Source organism: Mytilus galloprovincialis, chromosome 12 (assembly GCF_965363235.1).
Source record: "Mytilus galloprovincialis chromosome 12, xbMytGall1.hap1.1, whole genome shotgun sequence".
NCBI lineage: Eukaryota > Metazoa > Mollusca > Bivalvia > Mytilida > Mytilidae > Mytilus > Mytilus galloprovincialis.
The window spans coordinates 9,528,515-9,552,769 of NC_134849.1; the positions used below are offsets into that span (position 1 = coordinate 9,528,515).

Below are 24,255 nucleotides of genomic sequence, written 5' to 3' on the forward strand. Positions count from 1 at the left end.
AATTTGATAATCTGTTCATACGATCATTACTATCATACTATCAATACTAAAACAACACTACATATAAAATTATAATTGTACATCCGCATGTCAGTATTATGTAAAATAAAAGTTGGGTTCAGAAAACGTCGAAAAATATTTTTCTAGTATTATTTTCGATTTCTCTATTCATTTACTACGACCATAAAATTCCCTGTGGGTTAAAAGATTTAGTCTTGGAATTCATTGTTCAGAAAAAGCTGTACAAATACCAAGCACTTACATTTTCCTTTAAAGATCATGGAGTCATACGTTTAAGACATATAAAGAATTAATAGGTCATTGCCGTTTTTCAAAATTAACACAAAAAATCGAAGGGAAGATATAATAATCAAATCAAAGTCGGCCAAATATTTAATTTTTTCTTCGTTAGTGATGATTTTTTTTATGTTTCTTTATATATCAAAAATGCTATATGAATTTTTATATTTATATATATATTTATATAATTGTAGAGTTTATATGATATACATTGTAAAATGCTTGTGATAGAGATTATGCTATAAGTCCTTTTAATTGAACAGTATTTAACAGAGAAGATAATTAGGATTTTTATTGTGATGGTACATAACACGACATGGAGATAATTTTGTAAATATCAACTGGACGTTTTAATCACGTTTTATTGTTAAAGACATCATGAGCTTCTCACTGGTCACAATTGGTGTTTGTCAAACTGTTATATGTCCAATATTTCCGATAAAGTTCGTAGACTAGTTCTGACCGGACAAATTGGCTTTTCCGACTCGAAGCGTGATAAGTTGAAAGTGATATCTCAGCCTTTTCACCAAAACTTAGCGTTAAACAACATCTGTAATCACGATAATATGCCTAAACAACCAATTTATTGTACTTAAAAGATTTTTAAAATCTAAAAGGCACTAAAATTTTGCACAAATTTGCTCTTTCTGCTACATTTTGACAACAAAATATATGTTCCTCCTAAAAAAAAAAACAACTAAAAAAATGATCTGTAATAAAAAGTCAATAACGGTAATTGGCAAACAGACAATTCAGGTTGTTGATTAATTCATGTATATTATAGGTAAATTTGCAGTTACTAAACATTCTGTCAAAAGAATTACCATAATATCCAAAGTGACTGCAAGCTCTCGCGAAATGTCGTACTTGTACTGCGTTTACGACAGACAAAAATGTTGATACTTAACTGAAAAACTGATATTAATGTTTCAGTCTTTTAAAATCCGTCTATTTTGGTTGCCTATCGGTGAATCAGTTACCGTACTTGAAATATGTATTCGATAAAGTACAGGAATATCATTGGGCAAGAACTAGATATTTTAATTTACTACTATATGTAAATACGAAGAGAGTATTGGTTAAATACACTAAATATTCTGTATGTGCCTATAACAAGCCAGGAGCTTGCATTTCAGTGGTTTGTGCTGGTGGATATCTACAATAAGGTTGGGTATTTTTAGTTCTTGTTTTTAACATAAACCTTATTTGGGTTGTTTTTTTTTTTTATTATTGCTTTTCATTTTGACATTTCAAGTACATTTATACTGGCTATACAGATGTATTGTGCTCCCTAAGGAAGGCTTTTAGATGACATATAGTTGCGAAAATCGTCACCATTCATTTTTTTCTTTGTCACACTAAAACACAAACGATTGTTTATGTAGTATAATAGACAATGAGCCGATTCTCGACCACATATCATATGAAAAAGACGTTAACAACGATGTGTCACCATACTAAATAATTAAAAAAAAATGTCTAGGACTATTATTTTCGTCAATCTCCCTGAATAGATCAAGAAGTAATGAAGTTCGAAATCAACAAAAAATAATTATATTCTGTCCTGTACATGGGCCTAAGAATTAAGTATGAGACTCCTTTTTCAATTTTTTTTCAAACTTTATAGAGACATTAAATGTTGATAACTATCATAATATGTTTGGTAAATAAAACTATGCACAATGTTAATCAAATTTTATTTAATTTTTCGTCAACACGTTATATTAATGTAACGCAATATTGTGTCATTGTAAATGGAATTTAAAAGAGGGACGAAAAATATACCAAAGGGACAGTCATACCAACTCATAAATCGAAAATAAACTGACAACGCTATGGCTAAAAATGAAAAAAGAAAGGTACACTTTGTTATCCACTGAATAACAATTACAAAAACAATGTACTTTAAATTTCATTTAAAACATATTAAAACAATTGTAATTGATCATTGATGGTGAGGGTAAAGTGTAGTTTTTACTGTAAAATTGTTAATTATTTGCATAATGTTTAATTGTCGGTTTTGCTCTTTCTACCTTAAAGTCATAAGAAACCTCAAATAAAAAAAAATAATGCATATGTTTATTTATAACTCAATGGATAGTTTTCATTATAAAACTTATGTATATATACTTTTTTCTGACGAAAATTCTTAAATATATTCATATTTAGAAGAAGTTTACTTTATTCTAATTGCTTCCTTCATATTTTCCGTATGCAAAGTGACCTCAATGTGACCCATCTCGTAAAAATCCGGTGTTCACAATACGCATGGATGTCCTTAAAATAAACTATTATCTGAATTTACATGTTAAACACGTGTTCAATTTCCGTGCTTTTTTGTTGATTTTTTGTCGATTGTTGACAAACAGGTGACAATCGTTAAACTTCGGCTTCCAAACACGAACTTTAATTACCTGCCATATTTTCACAACACTGACCGATTGAAATAAAAATTGACGATTATACGAAATTTACACGAAAAAAAAATGATAAATTCGTGCACAGAAGACTAATTGTTTGATGTTTGTATGCATTGGTTCAAGAATTGGAAAAACATTATTTTTCACCGGTCACTCGTTTCTTATGACTAACTTTTTAACATGCAAAGTGAACTATCTCTTCTCATCATGTATATGGTTTATTGTTACTTTCAAATTTTATAATCCTCTGAAGTGTAACAATCAAGATGAGAATTGAAAAAAGAGCCGGGGGATAAAAAAGGACATTCAATATTTATATAACGCAACAATGCATTGCAAAGTAATAGAAAGATGAAAAGACAAGCAAGTTCACAAATAAGTAAAATAAACGAGATTTACATCTGTGCTAATCGACCCCTTTCTTACTTACAAAAACATTAAATGGTCTTTTTTGTCCGAGATGGTAAGCAACGCCTGCTTCAATCTTTAAACCCGACATATGGCTCTATATAGGTAAAGTTCGTGAACGCGATTGATTGAATACACCAAGGAATTTTATATTTAAAAGGAATGGAAACGCGCCCGACTTGGAAATTTTATGATGAATCTCTGACTTGGGCGGTGCGTTAATTACACCCTGTCGCTCTAACTGGCTTATCATTTTCTTTTAACAGTTATCAAACATGGTCATTTAATCATGAAATGAAACAAGGTATTGTCTATTTAGATATGAGCCAGTCCATGCGAAAAGGTACAAAAAGTCCTTTTGGTAAACTTTACAGGACACGTTATCAAAGTTTGTTATAATGTATAGTTTTGAAAAACGATTTTATCAGAAAAAAATACATTAATGTAAACATTTATAAGATTGTCAATTCTATCCCGAATTTGTCAATTAAAACAGCAAAAGACGTAGAAATATCTAAATTTTTAGTATTTGAGAAAGTGTAAAATCATTGGTTGCCCGGAATAATGCTATACCGACCAGGAACTTAAAATTTTACGACACTAGAGAGACAAAAGTCATTAATTTTCTTCCGTATTACCGGTTAACGGAAAGTAAGACAACATTAAAACATGAGGGAAAATACAAAAACTATGACCTCTTGTGTTTTAGAAATTGAAATTTAAGTTAAGTTAAGTTAAGTTATTTAATATGATATAAATCAACCGTCTTTGCTAGTTAAGTTAAGTTAAGTTATTTAATAGTATATAAATCAACCATCTTTGCACGGGATTCGAACCGTTGCCCGTTCTGATTGCATTGATATCAACATCGTAAGCTAGAGCATTATTCCCACTGCTACCGGGGTTAACATTATCATTTGGCAAATCAAGCTCACAGTTTAAGGATATGAGGAAAAGTAAATGTGTTTTATAAATCACAAGTCTACTACTAATAATTATGCACACTTTTTAGAATTTCGTAAAATTTTCGTTTTTGTACCTTTTCGCATGGACTGGCTCATATACAATTGCTTAAATGAAATAAACAAAAGATACAACCTTAAATAAAGTATTTTCTGAAAATCAGTTATATTCCTGTTCCTCGTCATGATATTACACTAATGTATGCATCAATTAAGATCAAGTTATAGATGGAATTCTACATTCTACGAGTTTTTAAAAAGAAACTAATGGGAATGCAAACAGTTAAACAATAAATTTGAATTTTGGAATATGACTGGTATAGAAAAGTATGAAGGGAGAACAGATATAGTATCTTATCTTGTTATAAGAACTAAGATTATATGTGTTATAATAATCACCGTTATGGGATATCCAATTTGCAGAAATAACAATGTATAACCTATTATTCTTATTTTTGTCGTATATATAATTAAATTTAAGCAGTATATACTACTATAAGTTGTGTCTGACCTGGGAACAGTATATCTAACATTTAATATATATATGATCCTGGTCTGATTTATCAACTGTGTAAAGTGTAAAAAACAAATAACGGCGAGCACAACCGTTCATTATTTAATGCTACATTATGCTGAGTTTCCATAAAAAATTTAATTAGAAACAGTTAAAACATTCACACGTTGAAATATTATTTATTTTAACACCGAAGGAATATTTTTCGACCTCTAGACTACTACTCTGCGAGAAAAAAATGGGAAGGAACTGTTTTGCTGTAAAGATAATGGTAATTTGCGGCAACGCTTTATAATGGCAAACTGCAATACCAAACAACGACTCAGAATAAAAGTAGTATTTGACAACAAAATAAATGAATAAAATGGTTTCTCGCTATTTTACGAAATTTTCCTTTGGTCTTGCTGACTGATAATTTTCTTTCTCAGTGGAGTCGATAGAAACTAAGGGAACACGTGCTCGTTGCAAATGAAATTGACATGAAATTGACAACGTCGTCATAGGTAAAATTAAATATGAGTTTGACTGTCCCTTTGGTATCTTTCGTCCCTCTTTTATATACATTTTTTGCCTGTAATTTCCAACTTCGTCGGTTTGGAATTTGACTGAGCAAAATGGCGTCAATGTGAACTATAAACATGGGATGTTTTGCAAAAATATATAGCAAATTCGTTGTTATCACCATTTTCATATAACAAACTCTATGTGATATAAAAAAAGATTCAAGTTGTTATTTAACCCTTACCAGAATACGGCGTGTTTGTATATTTATTGTCTCACTAATTGACGCACGACTTAAAATTGTCAACATGTTTCGAAATAAAATCATTTACATTGTTCCAATAACATAAAGCATTCGTAATTTAGACCAAACTGTAGGAAAATGTCCCTTCTTTAAAATGATATCTCATTTTATCCCTTAGTTTTTTCTGCTTTCCAATATTTTTTAGAAATCTTATTTCACTCCCAGATTGAAATACATATTTTGACAGAATAATAAAATTAAAAACTGAAATTTCGAAAATCGAGTCAGACATGGATTATAGCTCTGTGGGTGCGCTGCAGTTATCCCGTTTGATCTCGAGCCGTGTTTCCATTCCTTTTAAATATCAAATTGAATGAATGAATGAATGAATGAATGAATGAATGAATGAATGAATGAATGAATGAATGAATGAATGGATGAATGAATGAATGAATGAATGAATGAATGAATGAAATGGGGAATGTGTCAAAGAAACAACAACCCGACCACAGAGCATGAATGAATGAATGAATTAATTAATTAATAGTGCTATACTCAACGCTCAAATTGACACTAACAATAAAATGTTGATATACAAACCTTATAATCAGGTTGTAAAAATCTCATTCAATTATAATCTTTATAACAGTTTTTCTTGTTTCTGAAACTCTTTATTGCTGTTGTGTATTCATCATGTGCATGATCTGTGCATTTTACAAAATATTCGCATAAAATTAAAACTATTATCTATGATAGTATAAACAAGCAAAGTTAATTCTATTTCAAACAAGCTATACACAGAGGGTTACAAATACAAATATCATATATGTATTATTATACAGAAAAGGAAAACCTATAAAACAAATATGCATACTGTCATTGTTTACAAAAGCAATTGAGTACACTTTTATAAAAAAAAAATATTACCTTACTAGGATTGAAATCTGTTTTACTTATTAATTTGTACTGATACAAAAATTATCACTGATGTAGAATAGTAATATATTTATGTATAAAATGATATGACATTTGAAAAATATTAATTTTCAATACTGCCGGATAGCGAGGAAGTTTTGAGAAAACGTAATAGTCTTCTGCCTGTACCAAGTCAAGAATATGACAGTTCTTGTCCATTTGTTTTTGATGCGTTTTGTTATTTGATTTTGCCATGTGATTATGGACTTTCCGAATTGATTTTCCTCTAAGTTCAGTATTTTTGTGATTTTACTTTTTTTTCAGAAGGGAACGATAAATGACTGACCAGTGTAAAGAGAGAGAGAGAGACATATATTTTGCCCGTAAAAGACACCCTTGTAGATTTTTAAAAAGAGTAGGTTAATGCCACTACAAGGCAGCACCCGCAATCGAAAAGTGGAATGAGATTAATACAAGTTGAAATTACTTGTTTCCCAATAATCTACAAATAAATATGTTTAAACCAGAAAAGAAGTCAATACGGAAAATAAGAATTTTGAATTTATTTTAAATCCTTGAGAAGAAAAATGGGAGGTCGGTAAATATTTCAAAATGACGAAGCTGTCAACAATGTGTAATTGAATATACAACACACTGTATTGACGTCTATTTATGTGTAATACTATGGCTTCATCAGTTCCTTAAGTTCTTTCGTCATCTATACATAGTCTGAAGTCTGTGGTATAACTATTGGTTGGTTCCAATGCTTATAGAAATCGGGAATCGCAGGTTCTTCAACTGATTATTAAGGACTTCAATTTGAGAAAAAACAAGTTATTGTTTTGAGTAGATTTTTTTAAAATGGATTACAGCTATCAGTTAATGCAATCACTTCAACATGTATTCAACAAAAACAATACATAATTACTTCAGAGATAAAACTAAACCTGCCATTCCATATTATTACACTTTATTTCTGAGTTTTCATTTTTGCTTATTAACTGATACTCTTCTATATGTAATTTTGTTTTTCTTTGTTAAATACTTGTTGGTTTTTATAGACATTAAGGTAAAAAAAAAATCTTGTCTGTTGTACACCAATTTGTGACATTTTTACCTATTATAACTGTTTATTTGCTCACAATTTTTTGTCAATATAATGGAATGGTACGTGACTGTTAAACAATCTTTCCTCTTTTATAATAGTGAGCTATAAAACCACGTTCAATCCACAAGTTGTCCACATATTAAGGAATATGAAAGTCGTGTTTTTAGTTTGTTTGATGTGGTAAAGGTTTTGATTTTTTTTTTCTACTTGACTAGGGACTTTCCGTTTTGGATTTTCCTCGTTAAATTTGGTTTTGAACTTTTTGATATATAAAAATATACCAACTAATTGATTTTATGTTTAAAAGCACTATATAGGTATATACAACAATATTCACTTTAATATCTTCAAAAATGACCCTACCACGTGTGATATGCTGCAGACTTTGTTATAGAGAAAATAAAATTGTTTGTCAATTCCGGGGAAATAATCTAACGTAGGCCAATCGACACGATGCCCACTACTTCACAGGCATGAACAGTTAGCTTCTTAAAATTGATATAATTTTAAAATAGTTATACAGGATACCTTTTTATGGTTAACTTACTTTGTATCCTATATAACTGTTTTCAAATTATAGCAATTCTAACATTTGATTTATACAAAATAATTTTTTTATTATTCAATTATAAAAGTATTTTGACCATCATTTTAGTTTCGTAGGTTTTTTTTATCAAAACCATGATATTGTCGTAGATATTATCAAGAAACGATGAAAAGTAAACAAATCGTGGTACCATTTCACCCATTGTGTAACTCTCCTGATTTTACTTTATATATTAGAAAGCAATAAACGTTTTTGTCGTACAAAGCCAAATATTTGTTTTTTTAATTTTAATCTTTAATACAGAAGTTGTGTTTAAAATTGCAAACGAATTTAACTGTAGATGCACGTTTCCGTTGCTCAATCCGGACGAATTAACCTAAAGTAAATGATTTGTACAACTTGTTTCCCAATCCACTATTAATAAATATATTAAAACTAAAGCAAATACAGTATCAGTCGTTTTGATATTTATTGTATTCTATAGAAATTGAGTCCTACAGAAATGTTTACACGGGACAACACTTTTTAGAAAGTGACCTGGGAAATATCCAAAAGGCACTAATTCCAGATGATTGAAGTTAAGAATAGAAAAATTCTCTCTATAATTGAAAATTAATTGAACGTATAAAGACGAAATTTACTTCAGATGAGTGTTCTAGAGTGCTCTTGCGTCTTATTTTAATTTTATTCCCTTTGAATATAAAATACTTTCTGACTACCAGTATATTTTATTTGCATAACACATACAATCATAGTAACATACAAATGTTGGAGATCAAATTATGTTTCTTAAGTATTTACATCAGTTATGTTTCTAACTCAGAAGCATAGATTTTTTTAAGCAAAATACAGAGGTCTACTTTCTTTGATCTTTTTTCTACAAATTGGACATTGTTTCACATTTAACTTGTCGCTGCAGTTCTTGCAGCAGCATACATGCATACATGGCAAAAATGTTACTTCTACTGGATTATCAAAACATATTTTACACAGATATTTGTCATCCATATTGTTCCCTGAGTTCTGATTATCTTTTCCCACGCTCTTATTTTCTGAAAATTGATAAATGAATAATGAAGTCTTGATTTTTTATAGTTATTGTTTTGTGGAGATACCATCACATGGCAAAATGCATTTTTAATTGTAATAGACATTATCTGGCAAGAGGCATTTATACAAATCTAAATCTTAGAATGCGTTCGGTTGCAATAGGGATTAAAATTATACAAATACTTTATGGCAAGCGTGAACTCCGCTTGAACAGTTAGGGCAATGACCTTTGTTTCGATTTTGATAAGATTCATTTGCAGGCAACTTTAAATTTTAATTGCTACATGTAGTCTGAACATTGAACAGATTGTAAAATGACGTACAAATACAGACTAATCTATCTTGCAATATATCTATGGTCCCACTACTTGTTCAGAAGTGTATATAAAGGCATCAGTAGTATACCGCTGTTCAATGGTCATACATCGATTGAGCAAAAACCAAATTCGGGTTTCAAACTTAATTGATATATTCTGTTTCTCCATTCGCAATTTTGCTTTTTTATCTAAAGACATTTTTTCTGTAGCAACAAACATTAAATGTAATTTCAAGATATAGACAAATTCATGTATTTAGTTTTGTTGTTATATTTGTTATTCGTATCGGATTTTGTCTAATGCTTAGTTCGTTTCTGTGTGTGTTACATTTTAATGTTGTGTCGTCATTTTCTTGTATTTAATGCATTTCCCTCGGTTTTGGTTTATGACCCGGATTTGTTTTTGTCTATCGATTTATGAGTTTGAACATCGGTATACTGCTGTTGCCTTTATTTGACGACATAATTAAATATATTACATTTTTCTTACAAATGGGTTGTAGTACAACAGAGGTGAAAATACTAAAAGTACATTCAAAATCAATTGTCCGGAATATATTGACAACGCTTTGGCCAAAAAAAATTTTAAAAAAGCAGTAAACAAAACACAACACTGAATTCTAATGACTGACCAAACCACATTACCCAGTATAAATTATTATGATCCAATTGTTAATATATATAGCAAGTCCACATATATGTTTGGTGTATAATGATAGAATTGGGTCGGAGTCTTCCATTATAGTTATTTTGCATACATATATAGTGTATTATAATTCTGCCTATATTTATCTGAGTAGTATATGAAGCGACTATCAAATATATGCAGCCCAGCCATTAGACCAAATATACTCTGCCTTTTATGTGATTGTTAACCAGAAGTTGTGTGTACACTCAGGTCAATGTATGTATTGACATATTTTTCAACCACAAACCCCTTCAGTATGACAATTATCAACGAAGAGGGTATGAAGTGTAGTTATATTGTCCCGAAATTCGGTCACTGTAAAAGCTGAAAAGAACCATTTAAATATGAAAAAGGGTATAGTGCATTGATGGGGGAAAAATTGTGTGTTATCTATTTTCTATGATAAGTATCATGTAATAAACAACTTGTAAAATGCATCTTGTACTCAGATCTAGTATTTAAATGTTTGTATGAGCATATAATAGTATTCTCTTTTTCTTAATTTAAATAAACGTTTTGTTTATGAATTAATGCAAACAATGATTAAGATTAACAAAACCTGTTTCAATGATGACTTACTATGAAATTAATATTGAATGTCTATCACATTTAGTATTCTATTCGACGGTCATCATTCGTGTCATTTCTGTACATTGTAAGTTAAGAAAGCAATTACTTGATTTGTTTGATATCGAATGTCAAATATATAAGACACAAATAAAAATTCACGCCCAAAAACGTGTCGGAAGTAAGACATAATCTTAACAAAATCAAAAGGATATTCATCGGAGAAAAGGAAAGATTTCAATATGCACGTTCACTAACAGAGTGTAATTCTTCACTTAAATACTTAAAATATTTCAAACTTTTGGACTGATTTTTTTTTATCCTAATATTTAGGAAGCTATTAAGGTTCTTGTGTTTGTGTTAATCTTGAAGTTATTGATTATATTAGATACTATCGGTTCTCTGTTTCAAAAAAACGTTTTATTATTTTCTAGATTACGTGAAATTATATATTTTATAGTTTTTGTTTTTTCACAGTTTTGTCATTACAATTTTGTTCTATTTTCAATTTAAGGCTTTTGCTCATCAAAAAGAAAAAGCTTGCAATGCAAATTCATTTATTATAACTTATACCTAACGAAAATCGAGTGAATATAACATATTTACCATTGTTCTCCAATGTTATGGAACCAAGGGAACTTTCCAACTCATGATCAGTTTGCTGAAAGAAATGTCAAGAAGATATTTGGTATTCTCTATGCTACTGTATACGTATAAAAGACCCACAAACAAGTGATAGTGGTCAAAAATCTGTATCAACAATATAATGATTTATTTGTTGATATTTAATCAGATTTAATCATTTTAAAGTAAATCTTCCGTAAATGAATTAACAACTGTTTAGCAATGTTGAGATAAACATTCACTGTGTCATCAACTGCGTTATTCTTTGTTCTACATATACTAAACATTAATACATACACACTTATATATAGTATTAACAGTTAATTAGCACTTGAAAACCCTGGTACGCACTTAGTAATTACTGTACTTAATCCTGAATGAATAATTGTCTTGATAATTGAACTAAATGCATAAACAATACATGTCGAAAACTGATTATGTTAATATTACCTTTAAATAGAATCGGTTTATAATTCGTTTTCAATTATTTATTTTTTTCTTGATTCTAGCGTGACTTATGAGTCTTTCCGAAACGCGCTTCTGTCGTACAAAACAATTTATAGTGGTAAATGTGAGAAATGAATTCAATTATATCAATCTCTGTTTATTAGCCCTTTTGCCATATTTCGTGAGTTGCCACAACCTACGTGCTGTTATGGTATCGTTTAAAATTTTAAAAATCTCAGATACAGTTAACATAATAAGTAATTGTTTTAATTTTGCTTGCCTTCTGGTTATAAAACTTTTTTCACATTTCCAGGTAGATCTGCTTTGTTTTGTTTGTAGGAGCGTTCCTGATCAAAGTAGATCTATGAAAGAGCTTTGGACGAGCGACAACGAGTGACTAATTTATTAAAAACCTTTAAAGGTAAATTTAACAAGTATGTTTTTGTTGATGAATTCTATGAATTTCAAATCGTTTATTTTCCCGTTTACTCGTCCCGTCAATCGCAAATTTACAACTGAGAATTCCACAGGTAACACTTACTTTGTTTTGAGTAACAGATCGTGTTGCACGGAGCTGTAAAGAATCTCTTCGATCCCATTTGCGGGACTTAAGTTTAAGAAGCGATGTTATTGAATACTTCGTTGTCCTGTAAAGAAATTGTCAAATGAATACTCCTTTATTTTCAACAAAATCAATACATATTTTGAAATTCAGGTCGCATGTAGTTCATCAAATGTACAGTGTACTGTAAATTCTTTCTTTTGATCCTACGTTATGATCAAAACCGTTCAATCTGAAACTTACTATAACGGGTTGACCTATATTTAGGTTTTCACTGAAAACGGTATTAGTTTCAGATTCTTTTTGATCTTGAGCAGGTTTCAATAGTCTTGAGTGTGTTATGTCGTTTGGATACATATGAACTGTCAAAATTGATGTATGTGTTATAACAAACAAAATGTGCTTGATATACATACAATTCGTTTTATTTATCTGATTTCCAAGGTATGATGCTTATATACCATCCGTCATTAATTACATATTTTGATACAAATTACAATATCGTAAGGAATAGGTCAATATGTGATCGTACTATGTTTATGATAAAGCAAATGTTAAAATATTAAATTATACAGTTTTGAATATATTGGCTTTTAACAATGCTTTGTCAAACAGATTATAGCAAACCATGTTTACAAACACATAACGTCAACAATGAATGAGTAACCCTTAGAACACGTTTTTTTACTTAATTATCGAGTAAAAAAGTGACGTTAGGTAGTGACAATTGTCTAACGCTGTTTAAATTTTGTGGAATTGTTTAAAAGGAAAATGGGATATCGCATTAACTCTGAAAAATTGCGGTACGATTTTTGTCGGTAGGATGAAAGTCTTCTTCTGCTTTTCATGCATCATTCGAAATGCAAATCAAAACTTAGTCAACATGCCATTATCTCTAATCTGTCACTGAAGATCAAACACTGCAAACCCATGTTGATATTATGTAACTGTACAATTGACCAACATATATGGCTACCAATTTATGAAGTTGATCGTTGAAATTACGTATAATATTTCAGGATTCACAGAATCGCGTGTTAGTCTAATCACGGAGATCTTAATACTTTGAAAGTACTTTAATTTGTGGGTATCAAATTTCGTGGATTGAGCAACATTTACATGCTCGTGGTTTTTGATTTCGTGGATTTTAGTTTTCTAAAAAAAATAATTAAAAATTGTGCTATTTGAAATCGAAGGTTACGAGTTGTCTTGATTGGAGGAAATCAGAAAGTAAACATTGACCCGTGAAAATCGTAGTGATCACACTAATTTACCAGCGATAGAGTGACCAAAAGATCAAAGGTGTTAATTATGCCACATAAACATGTCACCTAAAGAAACAGTAAGATAAACAAATGCTATAAACGCATCTTGAATTGTAAAATAACTCTAATCAAAAGCCAACCCAACATGGAATTATTATTTCCCATAAGTACGATAACTATGAGGATATTAAATGAACACTTTATCATATGATAGCATATCAATACCGGAAATCTGATTTGTATCGATAAAAAATATTTGTTTTGAGAATTAAAAAATCAAAAGTTGTATAGTCTATGTTTTTAAAGATTAAATGGGTATAATCCTGCCTACAGTTGCAGTTCATATTCAATTTGTACTATGACTACTATTATAGTATTCTCAGATTTGACGATAATCAATATTTTCTTTAGATCATATCAATAGTCAAACCTACATGGCGACCGTTCTATGTCTTGATTTGGACAACGGTTGATTTATTTCGTTGGACACTTAAATTCGTGGATAAAGTCATCCACGAAAACCACGAAAATTGGTTCCCCACGATTACAAGTACTTTTACTTTTACTTTTACGGTATACCCTCCATAATGATTTTCAACTATTATGTTTATTATGCTTGTTTTGTGATCGTCCAAACATATCCTGTTATCCATCAGGTCGCTTTATATGAAATTACTAATTTATTGTTTTGTCATTCCGAAATAAAAAAAATCAAAGTATTCAAATTGAGTATACTGTTGTACAGAATTTCATTTACCGTCTTTGAAATGATTTCGAAACTTACTCATTTAAACGAGATTGTAATTCCAATTGGCCAATCTGTGAGAATACTTCACTGAAATTTCCCTCTGCAGGTCCATTTAAATGTGCTGTTTCTTCCATCAAAGCTCCTGTTCTCTGTAAATTATTTTAAACTTTTTTAAACAAGATTAAAATGATATTTTGAAATGGATCATAAGCGCATTTCCGGATTTACCTTCATCGGCAATGTAGAAAGCCAGATATTTGAAAGTCACATATTATAAGTACCGACACAAGTGACCAAAATTATAGCCATATCAACCTAAGGTAAGGGATAAATTCAATTACAAATTTTCGTGGAAGCAAATATTGCAATATGTACAGATTCTTAAATTCATTTCAACCCTAAACAATTGGTTTGATTTAAAGGAAGTGTGTTTATAGGTCTTTATTATTTCAATGGATTTGAACTGAATTGCAATATTTTTCAAAAGAATTTTGTATGTCCGTTTGTTCAAATCAATATTGCATTTCTAATCGGGTCATTGGGCATTCAAGTAGAAATACAGTTTTATCAAGGCTTGAAAACACGATAAAATTTAGAATGAATCTTACTAATTAATCACAACCGATCAAGTTATCAAGTATTAGAAATTAACCTTCAATATTTCCGTAGCACATATTACAGTATCATCTGTTGAATGTTTCAGTAGAACTAGCAGTACATCTCTAATCATAAATCGTAAGACAGGTATTCGTTGTTTAACTCCATCAGTAGTAACCTATAATATTAATCGAAATCGTTAACAATTACTTCTTAAGGTGGTACCCAACGCCTTCACTAAAATTAATTTGGCTCGTTTAATTTTCATAAAATTTGTACAAAGTATTAACTTCGACCCTTTGACAAAAACATAAAAATTTAAAAAACAAATTAAACAAACCAATTTATCAGAAAAATTACACTGGTTAAATAGCAGTTTGACAAACACTAATTTTGATCATTGAGAAGCTTAATAATACCTTAACAACACAACGTAATTTAAACGTTTCGCTGCTTTTACAGAGTTTTCCCTGTAGTGCTAGGTACCACCTTAATATTAAATATTATGTCCAAATTTTGTAAACAAAAAAGTAGGTCCAGAAAGACCCCTTTTTGGCCCCAAAATATAGCAGTTTTAGAAAATTGTTAAAATAAAATTGAGAAAGGAAATGGGGAACAACCCGACCATAGAGCAGACAACAGCCGAAGGCCACCAACGGGTCTTCAATGTTGTGAGAAACTCCCGCACCTGTAGGCGTCCTTCAGCTGGCTCCTTAAAAATATGTATACTAGTGCAGTGATAATGGACGTAATACTAAACTCCGAATCATACACAAGAAACTAAAATTAAAAATCATACAAGACTGACAAAAGCCTGAGGCTCCTGACTTGGGACAGAAATGTATACTTTGTGTTATTTATTGGAAAAAAAGAATGCTTCTGCTACATAAATGTGGACTGTTTTTGACAATACAATGCACATGGATCGGGTACTATCATCATACAGTCAAGCTTAATTACTGAAATCTTCACAATTTAAGCATTTTAGTTAAATTTTAGACGGTTTCCGTTTTAAATGAAAGTGGCCGCATGTGTGTTCATTCTTTATATTGAAATGTAAGTTGTATTTGATGATAATACATAACATATATAAAAGTTGAGGATGAACACGGATGCGGCCACTGTCATTTTCTTACAAATAACTATCTGAAAAGTGACATATTTTTGCATATTTGTTAGATTTTTCATGTTTAAGCTAAAATCTGAGCGGTTTTAATGGGTAAATCAGTTAAAATCATTCACATAAACTAATTGAATCAACGGAAATAGACACTTAAGTGTTTAAAAAGTGTCCAAAATCTTTCGTCAGATGAACCTGAAATTTGAGGCCAAAATCAGCCCTTAACGGACCTAATACTTTAAGACTTTGATAAAAGAAATACATCAAATATTTACGTCATTATATTTGTATTACAATGGCGAAGAAAACTACATATTGCCTGATTATTCAAAGGTGGTAAACATTGTCCAGTGTTTTATTTTCGTTTAGTGTTAATATTGCGACTTGCTAAAGAAAAACCTGTTTGCGAAGGTTTAAGATCGTGATTTTCTTTCCATCATTCAAAATCTCATTGGATAACAAACTTACACGATAGGATATTTTCAACTTCAACTAGAAATGATTGCAAATTCACTCGGGTTAAAGTTTTTAAAATTTAAATAACTTTCTTAAACTATGCTGGATTTCTACCAAACTTTGACAAAAGCTTGTTTATGATCAGAAGATGGTATCCAGAATTATTTTTATCAGACAAAAACATCCTTTTTTTCTTACCTTACTTTGTTTTTTCTGCTAGTTAACTTTACATTCTCTCTGGTGTTTTTTAAATTTTAATATCTTTCTTAAACTATCCTGGATTTCTACGAATGATCCTTTACTATTCGTTATGAAGTATCTTAGAAGATAGAAATAGTAAAAGCATTATATCTTAACTTATTATAATTATCACTTTACTGCACTCTACACGACTTACTTCTCACTCGGTAATATTTACTAGTCATGATCAGTTGCATTTCTTTATTTTATTTGAATCTGTAATGCATGTATGTATATTTATTTTGCTTTTGACCAATACACGTTACAGCTTCGAAGTCATTTTACCTTATTTCATTTGATATACATTACATAGATTAATTGATTACGAAATTAGGTTGCATAATACATTTTCGACGTTATTAAGGTTATGGTGCGTGAAAAATGGTAAGGTAAACATCAACAAGACATGAAGTATTCAAAAACATGATTATAATATTGCTGAAAAATGTATATTGAAAAATGAAGCTAACTTCCCAATTCAAAAACAAGTTTCCGATAAAATTTGCAAATCCACATATCCGAGGTACTGAACCCGGATTTGATATCAAATCATCTCTTTTTAAGTATTCTTCCTTGCATCTGTGATAATAAAAAGATAAATTAGAATCAACATGTTTATAGTCGATAAACCTTATCATTACATGTATTAAGACATGTTTATAGTCGATAAACGTTATTATTACATGTATTAAGACATGTTTACTCTTCTTTCATATACGTGTTGCTTTGTCCCGAGTTAACGAGTTCGAGAGCTTGCATTTCCCTTTGGTATATTTTGCCTCTCTTCTACAAATGTGTTAAGCAATTCTTTAAAAGCAGTTTAAGGTTATGTTCAATTCAATGAAGTGCATCTATTACAAGACTAACATAACATTTATTTTGTCACTAAGTTTTGCTAATGAATACTGCTTTATGTTTATTTGAATTGGTAAAAAGAAATAATGTAATGTTGTTTTCAGTTTTGATTACTTTTATATCATCATTTTGAATTATTTGTTAGCATATACTTTTTATAAGAGACATGGTAATGTGTACATAAACTCATCATAGATACCAGGACTAACTTTAGTATATACGCCAGACGCGCGTTTCGTCTACAAAAGACTCATCAGTGACGCTCGAATCCAAAAAAGTTAAAAAGACCAAATAAAATACGAAGTTGAAGAGCATTGAGGACCAAAATTCCTAAACGTTTTGCCAATATAGCTAAGGTAATCTGTGCCTGAGGTAGAATAGCCTAAGTATTTCAAAAAATTCAAAAATTAATGTTAAGGAGACAAAAACGACACAAATACAACATATGAAGGTGAACGCAGTGACTTAATTAAAAAAGAGTGTAGATTCAAGAATATAGACAATTCTTTGGCATGATTGATTCATCTCAGGAAGAATAGTACTGTTGTATTACAAAGAATGTTCTAGAGGATTAATAAACTAATTTTTTTAAAGAAATAGATCAAAAACAACTCTCACTTACCTCGTTAGAAAAAAGTTTCTGAAGTTGGCAAATGCCGGTACGGTACTAAGTTTATCAGATAAATACTTTACAATAGTTGCTCCAGTACATTGGAAACTTTGTTCAGTAATGGACTGCACACATGCAAATAAATGTACTATACATTATTTAAATATTAGTCAAATCTACATAAATACTAGAACAATGTTTGAATGTTTTCTTATAGTTTAAAACAATAGATATATTTCTACAGCATATGTATAACTCTAAATTGTATTGTCTATACGTTTGATAGTCTACCTTTATATTATCATCATACAAAATATACATGTTTAGCGAAACTTTGATCGTTTATGTTATTTTCGGTAAAGGGTGAAGTCGGTTAATACCTACTGACCAATAATATTTTTGTTGTAATGGGCTGATTCGTCGACTAATTATGACAAAATTCTTGCATTATGGTGTCTCATATTGTTTATTGTCTACGACCGGCAGACAATTAAATTAATAGATTGAATTTCAATGTACTGGATAGTGTTATTAAGGAGTTGTTTTTGACAGTGAAATAATTGATTTATTGAAACTTTCCACTCATTTTGTCAGTTATCTACCTTTTCAAACAACGTATCCACAACATGCAAAATACTTGATAAAACTTGGTCACCAGAGCAATTTTGTAGTATCTGTGCAATTAAATCCGTGGTTTCCTCTAAGTTGCCTGGTCGTAATGTAGTTTCGTATATGATGTCATTAAAAGCGGAAATACTATCGTTATTAGAACTGTCTGGTCTTACATCTGCGGGTCGCTGCGAATCTCGTGATAGGTTATCCTGAAATAACGTCGATAATCAATATGTGTTTTCGAAAAAAAAATGTGTACCCAGTAGCAAATTAGAACTGAAACAACTATTCATGTATTCATGTTATCTTATCGGGCTGTCTCTTTGACATATTCCTCATTTCTATTCTCAATTTATGTAAAACAGAGTATACCTTAGGATATACTGAGCAATAGTATAACTATGAATGAAAGGCGATAAGAAGTCTAAATGGCTAAAAGAAATATTGGTAATAGAATCTCCTTCAAAGTGGCTAAAAGCACAAACAAAAAAAGATAGCCAAAGATATATAAGTACCACATGTTGATATCTTGTTGACCACAACATACATAAAATTAATTTATTCTAATGTTAACTTTACCTATTTTTATACTTCACATGTTGTTTATAAAATTTGTCAAGACTCAATCGTAGTCGTTGATAGCTATATTTCCAAACTGATAAACAATAAATATCATTTTATGATTGAAGTGGACGAATAATATTAATAAGACAAATCTCTGTTTATAATAACATAGAAGTTGTGTTCGAAATAAATTAAGGTACTATATGGTTAGCTACAACAGGCTCCTAAAAGCATTTTTTATTCTTATTTGAGAAAGATTAATATACAAAAAACACGAAATGAAAAAGCATATTCGTGGAAATGACCCATTACCAATTATCTAATTCATAAATCAAAAGGATATATAAGATAAACGTTAGGTTAGTTCATAACCAGCAGAACAAATATTGATAATGTCAATTGATTGTAGTCTATTGAAATCCTTCCTGTCTTATTTGCAGAAACGATGTATTAAATAGGTTTAAGTGATGTATATCAATGTATATATATATATATATATTTATATGTATAATTCGTCTTCTAAAAAACAACCAACACTGTCTTGAAATTGTTGAAACGTATTAGTTCAGAAGGTTTTACGGGTTAGCTTAGTTGTTATAACGAGTTAGCTAAGTCGTTATAACAAGATAACTCAGTTGTTTTAAAAAGTAAGCTATTTTGTTATAACGAGTTAGATTAGCTAAGTCGTTATAGCGACTTAGCTTATCCTTGTGAACGAGAAAGCTAACCCGTGCACAAGTTATCTACGTCGTTTTAACGAGTTAAATAAGTCGTTTAGACGAGTAATCAAAGTTGTTTAAACCAGTTAGCTTAGTCGTTCAAACAAGTTAGCTAAGTTGTTTTAACGATTAAGATAAGTTGTTATAACGACTTAGAAATACAACTCCAACATGACACTAACTGGCTTCCATGCCAATCTCTGTTTATTTTTATGTAACTTGTACCTACCTGAAAATCTGAACCACCTCGCACGTTTGCTTGTAAAAGCGGAGGAGTTGTTTGATGGGTCATAAACGGATATTGTCCTATGAAAATAGAAAAATTACATAATGCATATGGAAAAATTTGCGAGATATTTATCTTATATCTTATATTTTCTAATTTGAAATGTCTTCGTTCATTTAATTACAGTAATAATCTAGAAATTTCAGTTTTTAAAGCCAACGAAGCCTATTGACAATTTCATTACCAAAACTATGTGTTAAAAAACCCTGACGTTTTTAAAGTTGTTCTCGAAACAAAACAGATAATGTAAAAACGGTATTTAATATGAACTACACGAAACTGTACGTCGTTCGTGTACATATGTATTCAGAATAAGACGAAAGTCATGAACAAAACATTCGATATACTAGTAAATCAAACTGATCGACCTTGTATTAAAATCTGGTCATACCTCGAAAAAAAAGTGTACCGATTCATTCGGAGAAACACGATCTCAGTCGCAAACAGTACTAGCCGTCATCATGTAAACCAATGTTATAAAAATATTGGGAATATCAGTTAAATGTTAGAAAGGCAAACTAAGCTATGAATCATTCATTGTACATAGACATAAACACCCTTTAATCACCACCTGATGAAATAGAAAAGTTGATTAATATTTTCTATTAAGTAAGCAAAAACTCTTACTTTACCAAAGAAAACACAGCAAATTTAAGCATAAAATTAGCAAATAAATATTTAACACAAGCTTTCTGTGGACTGAAATAAAATAGACGAATAATGGGCTTGTATAAAACCAGAGAAAGGTCAGCAAAACATCCACAGCTATAGGGATAACTTGGCAATTATAACCTGAAAGAAATTGGTGTGAAAGTCCTGACACGAAAAGAAGAAGTCAAAGTGGTTTTTTTTTGTGTTTGAAATACGAAACGAGCCCACAAGCTGACGGAATCTCTGTTTAACGCTAACAAATGATAGCAACGGATCGCTTACAAATATAATTATTATGAACATTGTAAATCGTCAAAAAAGAATGACCTAGCGCGTACTACCATCTGTTCTCAATGGGAAAAGATAAGATATACCATAGAAAATAGTGATTTAATGTTATAAACTTCTTATTCACATGCATAGAGAGCAGTTTCTCCCAGAAAGAATAGAACACTAAATACTCCAACAGAGACTTAAACTTAAACCATTTACAATGGCAATCTTACTGAAAAACTTATAGATCGTATAATAAAAATATGCGATATTAATAAAGTGTCACCAACCTTGTTCGATGATAAAGCCTTGGTGACCTGAAATAGCACAAAGTACAATCATTGCAAGACATAGTATACGACAGTAATTTCATCAGATAGATAGCCTCAAATAAAGCAAAGACTATACGAGAAAGAGGCGAATGATATAATAAGAGGCGAAAGAGATAAGATATTTAGATTTTAAAAAATGGAGATATTCGACGTTATTGCTATTTTATGAAATTTTCCTATAATCTTACTTAATATCAAAATCCTTTCTCAGCACAATAGAATGATATGAAAATTATCGCTAGAAACTAAGGATACACTTGTCAATTGTCAAGGAAAATAGCAACGTCGTCATCGGTAAAATAACGATCAACAGATTATCATTTGTTTTTCTCACTTTCGCCGTAAATATCTGAGTAAAATCATTCACCAGAAATATATAATTAATTTTGTAATACGCATACCCCAAGATGGAATAGGATGTGGCATCTGAGTCTGAGAATTTGGAAATATATATCCTGGTCCGACTGATGGAAACATCTGACTCATCATACAAGCAGACTGTCCCTATAATGATAAGCAAAATGAAGGGATTACGTTATATGTACAGAGAATACAATAAAATTGTAAGTAGACGAAAAACACACAATCTAAAAAAGATGGGATATTTTGCCAAGGAGACAACACTCCACAGGAGACTAAATGACACAGAAAATTATAGCTATACGTCACCGTGAATCAAAGAAATATTCTTATAAAATGTTAGCCTTTTTAAAAAGAAAAAGATGATATCATTTGTCAATATAACAGAACTATATACAATAGTCAAACAAGTGGGATAGCTATAAAACCAGGTTGAACTTACTATTTTCATCGGATAATAACTGTACTAAATTAAAAATATGGCACTTGCTCCGTTGCTTGATAATGTTTGATTGTGCCAGTTTTTTTCCTTTTTCCCCTATATGACTTGGTCTTTGAGTTCGGTATTTTAATATACTTTTTACATGAAAGATATGATTGACACCTAAGGACTTTCATTACAATAAAATAGATATGTAGAACTAATCTTAATATCTAATAGGATTTGGAACCCTCAAATGAATAATTGCATATTTAAATTCTAATGAATCACTCGAAACCTTTGTGAAAACAAACTTAAAACAGTAACCTAATAACAAGACATGTTATCAAACGGTATTCATATATAACCACAGGAATGATAAATAACTATAAATATTCCGCCCAATAGAAAAAAATATATTAATTTAGACAACAACAACCATTATGCTGCCATATACTTTCTCTTTCTTAATCAGTAACAAATATTAACATCTATCTTTTCTGTCTTCTTAGTACTGAACGTGAACTAGTCTCGAAATTGACTTTTTTGCCTTATATATTTTTTATATGCGTTTCTCTTTGATGAGTATTCTTGTGTTTGTTGTTGCTGTATATCTGTAATGTAGTGTTGTAATTTGAGCGAAACTGTTTAACATTGCCATATCAGCGGAGGTTTTGGCTAGATATAAAACCAGTTTCAACTAGTTATTTCTTACAATGTTCTGTACAAAATCAGGAATAGACAGTCGTTATCAAAAGGTACATTTCTATGTTTGTTGGCGTTTGTTTATGATGCACTTCAATGTTTCTGTTGTTCGTTTTTTACAACTACTTTTGCCTCTACTAAACCATTTCACCATCACATGCAAACAGTTACTGTAACAATATCGAATATGAAATGCTGGTATATTTTTTAAATTTTTAACGAAGATTGTGTACACTTTTATATTGTATATCATTATTTCACAAGTTTTGGAACAAATCTTACATTTGTGTTATAAAAACTTAACATTCTAAAGCAGTATCGTATCCATGAAACATAACAAAATTAGATATAGGCTATAAAATAAAAGTTCTTTGTATTATGGCATACATTTTTCGTTATTGCCTTGAACCTTGATGCTTTCATAACATACATGGTCATATAGCTGCCTTCAAACATAAAGGTATAGACACCTATATATGTGTAGTTTTCAGAAAAGAATGTTTGATCATGAATTTAAAAAAGAGCTTTTTCTAAACTCTGACACCAGCAACGCTTGAAATGATATGCAATGACACAAAATGAATGAGGCAAATGACCATGAAAGCAAATAAGGTACTAAGAAATTCATTAAATATGCGTGTATACAATATTTGAATTAAAACATTCATATTTAAAAGCACGCATTCCACAGTTACTTAAGAGCAGTCTTATATCATATAATAATTCATTAAGAATGTTTGGAGAAAAGCTATGACAAATTTTGACTCTCCTCAGTTGAAACTTATCTATTTGCAAGAACTATAATATGAAAAAAGAATCAGAATAAACCGAACTGACATTTACACTCATAAGTAGAAGGCAAATACGCAAGAAGAAAAGTTGGAATGACTCTTTCAATAGTTAATATTAAACTATTACATAGCTACAATAAAAAAAAACATTACAAAAGAGGAACCAAAGAATCCAAAGGGACAGTCAAACTCATAAATCTAAAACAAACTGATAACGTCATGGCTAGAAATGAAAAAGGCAAACAAACAACAGCACACATGACACAACATAGAAAACTAAAGAATAAACAACACGAACCCCATTTGAAAGATGGATAATTTTGTTATCATGCTACGTTATTCAACTATTGTCTAAATAAATAGGGGATGGTTAAGATCTCACAAACATGTTTAACCCCGCCGCATTTTTGCGCCTGTCCCAAGTCAGGAGCCTCTGGCCTTTGTTAGTCTTGTATTATTTTAACTTTTAGTTTCTTG

At 30.3% G+C, this 24,255-nt stretch overlaps 2 protein-coding genes across 4 annotated transcripts in view; both read right to left on the bottom strand.

The window, feature by feature from the left end:
- The window catches only part of LOC143055047 (polyadenylate-binding protein 1-like), a 98,902-nt gene that overhangs the window by 39,090 nt on the left and 35,557 nt on the right, over positions 1–24,255 (bottom strand). The gene's annotated exons all lie outside the window — the stretch shown is intronic.
- Positions 8,628–24,255, bottom strand: part of LOC143055045 (polyadenylate-binding protein 1-like) — a 36,378-nt gene continuing 20,750 nt past the window's right edge. Inside the window, exons 13-23 of one of the 3 annotated variants that reach the window (XM_076228187.1) lie at positions 21,903–22,005; positions 21,460–21,486; positions 20,189–20,265; positions 18,667–18,885; positions 18,077–18,189; positions 17,070–17,178; positions 14,839–14,961; positions 14,223–14,335; positions 12,153–12,258; positions 11,147–11,201; positions 8,628–8,971 (exon numbers count right to left, since the gene is read on the bottom strand). In XM_076228187.1, coding sequence (XP_076084302.1) covers positions 8,757–8,971; positions 11,147–11,201; positions 12,153–12,258; positions 14,223–14,335; positions 14,839–14,961; positions 17,070–17,178; positions 18,077–18,189; positions 18,667–18,885; positions 20,189–20,265; positions 21,460–21,486; positions 21,903–22,005 — 1,260 coding nt within the window. In that variant the 3' untranslated portion in view covers positions 8,628–8,756. Of the gene's footprint in view, positions 8,972–9,965; positions 10,298–11,146; positions 11,202–12,152; positions 12,259–14,222; positions 14,336–14,838; positions 14,962–16,557; positions 16,679–17,069; positions 17,179–18,076; positions 18,190–18,666; positions 18,886–20,188; positions 20,266–21,459; positions 21,487–21,902; positions 22,006–24,255 lie in introns of those variants that run through there. The other 2 variants (XM_076228188.1, XR_012971925.1) reach the window with 2 other exon arrangements.